Source organism: Cynoglossus semilaevis, chromosome 4 (assembly GCF_000523025.1).
Source record: "Cynoglossus semilaevis isolate Cse_v1.0 chromosome 4, Cse_v1.0, whole genome shotgun sequence".
Lineage (NCBI taxonomy): Eukaryota > Metazoa > Chordata > Actinopteri > Pleuronectiformes > Cynoglossidae > Cynoglossus > Cynoglossus semilaevis.
Window position 1 is genome coordinate 3,064,514 of NC_024310.1, and position 4,525 is coordinate 3,069,038.

The 4,525-nt window shown below is 39.2% G+C and overlaps 1 protein-coding gene across 7 annotated transcripts in view; it reads left to right on the forward strand.

The window, feature by feature from the left end:
- The window catches only part of sik3 (SIK family kinase 3), a 26,305-nt gene that overhangs the window by 8,071 nt on the left and 13,709 nt on the right, over positions 1–4,525 (forward strand). For all 7 annotated transcript variants that reach the window (XM_025055340.1, XM_025055336.1, XM_025055338.1 and 4 more), the window contains exons 2-9: positions 944–1,060; positions 1,601–1,664; positions 2,884–3,045; positions 3,137–3,261; positions 3,387–3,510; positions 3,797–3,915; positions 4,060–4,170; positions 4,269–4,403. In XM_025055340.1, the coding sequence (XP_024911108.1) occupies positions 944–1,060; positions 1,601–1,664; positions 2,884–3,045; positions 3,137–3,261; positions 3,387–3,510; positions 3,797–3,915; positions 4,060–4,170; positions 4,269–4,403 (957 nt within the window). The remainder of the gene's footprint in view (positions 1–943; positions 1,061–1,600; positions 1,665–2,883; positions 3,046–3,136; positions 3,262–3,386; positions 3,511–3,796; positions 3,916–4,059; positions 4,171–4,268; positions 4,404–4,525) is intronic.

Sequence of the window (4,525 nt, forward strand, 5' to 3'; positions counted from 1 at the left end):
TGGTTTTTGTTGCTTTTGTAAATTTAAATACTGTATTTGCTTGGATTATTTGTCAGTTTTAGTCACCTTATAAAGGGGGAAAAATTTATGTCACACCAGTCTGTAAGTTTATTTCACAAGAATCCAGGAACAAACATTCAATCTGTAAAGACTTTACTTCTACACAACAGCTTTAAGAACATGGGCTGAGTATAGTAATGTAACAGGCTAACAAGTTGTGCATAACTGAATCCATTCATCCTCGGTGTCACTACTAAAAAAAAAAAAAAAATCCAACTCTGGAGGAAGAAGTGCAGTCTCCTCTTCTGCTGGTCTGTCATGAAACTCACCAAATCACCAGTTCCATTTGGTTTGTTAGTTTCTTTACTGCTGCATCGTTTATAATCTTCAGTTTAGTTTTTTTTTTTTTTTTTTTGCGCAAAGGGTTTAACGTTTTAATGCCATTAAGGAAGTCTTTATGGTTGTAATTTTTTTTTTACCAGTGCTTTTGGCAGTGTTCAGTTGTCAAGTGTGCCCCCTGGTGGCCTTATATGGCATTGGGTATATTTTTGTTATATAAGTCACTTCAGAATGTACCTTGCAGGGCAGCACAAAAAGCATGATTGAGCTTCTTTTTTTATTATTTTCATCTCTCATTGTGTTCTCACATCAATATACATTGCGCTGGTGCTGGGCTCTTGCCCTTGATTCACCGCCTGTAGTTGAGGTGTCACCTAAGGACCATTAACATGGATGTATTGCTTGTATTTAATGACTCAAGTGCTTGTAAACACTTAACAAGTTTAAAGATAAATTATTTTTATGCTCTCCCTTGGTTTCTGTATATGCCCACCACCACCAGCAGCACCACCACCACTATTACTTTACATTCTCTTCACCACTTTACACGCTCTCATAATTCATTGTGATCGCTTCTTCAATCCTTTCTTGTCTTTGTCTCCAGGTGGCTATAAAAATAGTGGATAAGACTCAGCTGGATGATGAGAACCTAAAAAAGATCTACAGAGAAGTGGAAATCATGAAGTTACTGAAGCACCCCCACATCATACGCCTCTACCAGGTACACACACACACACAAAAAAGCCAACCCTGTACAAGGATCGTACACCCGTGTCTTGACTCCCTCTTTGATTTTAGGGATTTTAGGCTGATGTGTAAAACGATACTAGTTTTCGTAAACGAGAGTGTTCAATTTCACTTCTCCTTTCCCCTTTTATTGTATTGTAAGTTTTTCTGTAATTGTGCTTTCCGTCTTTTTGACCGGAATTATGCTGAATGTGGTCCAAACCTGAGCCAGTGTTAAGCTTTCATTCTCACCAAACATTTATTAAATCCTCTGAAGCAGCTCCCAGGGTTTTAATCCACATGAGTTTGCTTGCACCAATTTAAAAAAAAATGTTAACAATAAGAGGTAAATAGAAAACATAAAAATGTTATCATTTCCATCATATACATGAGCTGAACCTCAGCCTGGCAGTTTGTGCTCTGTTCAGATCTAATTTTTATTCCAAACAGTGCTTACTCATTCCGTTACATAACAGGTGAACCACCCATCACTGGATGTTCCATGGTAAGCTGTTTTTTTTTTTTTTGTACTCAGGTGATGGAGACAGAGCGGATGATCTACTTGGTCACAGAATACGCCAGTGGTGGAGAGATATTTGGTAAGGAGTTTCCCTCTGTTTCCATAGTGGAGATGCTCTGTTTGCTGTTGTGTTGTGTTTGTTTTTCTGTGCAGTCAACCACCGGCCTTTCGGACATATTGAAAGGCTGTGTAAACATAGTTAAGGGAACTTCCAAATTACTTCTAGTTAATGACTTGGTGTTTACCCAAATATTTCATTCCAGTAAATAGAGGAGTTTAGGCGTAAGCTCCACATATTATTCGGAATGCAACACAGTATAAGAGTATACTTGCAGATTGTTTTGTGGTTTTATAATAATCAGATATTCTTGTCAATTCAATTTTTATTGCAATAGAAATACTAATTTAATTCATTGCACTGCCTTAATGTTAAGCACCGTTTACCTAATCCAAAGTACATATGTGGTTAGGAATTAAAGAGAGAATAAGATATTTCCAGTAGATACAAATATCTGTAGACACTCCAGGTTGCAGTACCAGTATTAGACATGAGAAAATTGCATCCCAAGTTAAAACACACCTTCTGTCCTCGTTACTGACGGCACTGTCAGCCTCTACGAGCTCCTATGGCGTAAATGCACCTTTTGACATGGGTGTTACTAATCGTCAGTTACATCAGTGTTCATGTGCTACTGCTGTTGGCATCAGCTGCTGTGAAGGATGGTGGTGGGCGATGGGAATGATCTGCTGTTATCGCTGGAGAGTTTACCCTGCATTCATTTAGCAGCTTGCACCTCAGTGCTGCTGATTAAATATCACTCAACCATAAATATCAACAAACTTAGTTTTTCCACTGCTATTATTGAGGATAACTCTCTTTTTAAAGGCTGTTGGTGTTCGCTGAACATCTTTTCTTTCCTATAATCTCTTTGTCCACCACCTTCTCTCTCGTGGGTGAAGTGTCTTTCTCACACACCAGATTCACACAGACTCACACGTGCTGTGAGTCAGTGGGTTATGTGAAGCCTGGTGGAAGTATCAGTGTTTTGTTTTTTTTCTCATTCTCTCACATTTAAAATGACCTGGCATGTTTTAATGCATTTTTGCCATAGTTTTATCCCTTTGAAATTGATTTACTAATTCAAGTGGTGGCGCTCCATTCTTTTGTTATGCTAAACCTTATGCAGTAAAGGCTTCATTTAAGCAATGATGTATTAAAATGAAGTGATAAGCAGAAGGTTACACCTCAAGAACAGCTGACCTATGCAATCCGTGTGTGTGCGTCTCCATCTGTTTAGACCACCTGGTGGCTCACGGACGTATGGCAGAAAAGGATGCCAGAAAAAAGTTCAAACAGATTGTTGCAGCGGTCCACTTCTGTCACTGCCGCAACATTGTCCATCGAGACCTGAAGGCTGAAAACCTGCTCCTGGATCATAATCTCAACATCAAAATTGCAGGTTTGTGTTATTTGTTTCCTAGAATTTAGTTGTTTGTTTTTTGTTGATGCTAAAAAGAGAAAGAAAAAAAATGTTTCTCTCTCACCCTCAGATTTTGGCTTCAGTAACCTGTTTTCCCGAGGCCAGCTATTGAAGACATGGTGCGGCAGTCCGCCATATGCTGCACCAGAGCTTTTTGAGGGGAAGGAGTACGATGGTCCCAAAGTAGATATATGGGTGGGTAGTCTGAATTTGAGCCCATTTTTTTTCAGTACCGTAAAATCTTGAATATATTAAAACATAGCTGAATATACAAACTGGAATATATTATCAATTCATTGTTTTCTCTCTCTTTCTAACAGAGCTTAGGTGTGGTGTTGTATGTGTTGGTGTGTGGCGCCCTGCCTTTTGATGGCAGCACGCTACAAAATTTGCGGGCTCGTGTCCTCAGCGGCAAATTCCGTATTCCTTTCTTCATGTCAACAGGTGCGTTTGTTGTAGGTTACAAACAGTTTTGCTGTTAAGAAGTTAAACCAACCTCTATTCTTCCTCAAATTATCAGATTAAAGAGTTGTTTGATAACTGAACAAGATCAGAAAAGAAGAGTCCATATTAAAAAAAAGAGGGCAAACCATAATTGGCTCAAAATTGTTCAGAGAAGATTTGACCAAATCCCCTTTGGAGTCAGAATGCCTCAAAAACACCTTTTATTCTATTTCCTGTGAAAATGTGGGAACATTAAATGAGAACACATTTCTTTCTAATGCTGCAGACTGTGAGTACTTGATCAGACACATGTTGGTGCTGGAGCCCAGTCGAAGGTTGACTATGGAGCAGATCTGTAAGAACAAGTGGATGAGACAAGGAGACCCTGACCCAGACTTCGATAGGGTAACGTCTTCACATTATACGCATGAATTTATTTCACAAAGACTTTTTTACACGGTCCCACAATTCACTGTTTTTGTATTTCCTCATATGTTGTGATCATGGAAAAAAATATTAAACCTTTAAGCCTTTTCTGTCCTTTCACAGTTGATAGCAGAGTGTGTACAAGTGAAGACAGAGAGAGAAACAGAGCTCATCAACGATCAGGTGCTGTTGGCCATGTCTGAGATGGGCCTAGACAGAGAATCCACAATTCAGGTTGGACAAAAAACATTTTATTACTCTCTAATAAACAATTGCAGCCTTATCTTTTCTGTCAACTCTGACAACTCTTCTCCTTTTTTCCTTCACTGCAGTCTCTACAAACAGATGCATACGATCACTACAGTGCCATCTACAGTCTGCTGGCTGACCGTCTCAAGAAACACAAGACTCTGCGAGTGGCTCAGCCCACACCACGTTCCATTAGTTATCCCCTTAATGCTGTACAGGTGAGTCATTGACTATAATCAAATGAATAATATATGATGCAATTAAAGTAAGATTAGGTCACAGCACTCTCGGTACAACCTCAATGGTCTCCAGATGACTCATGTGTTTGAACCAACCTTGT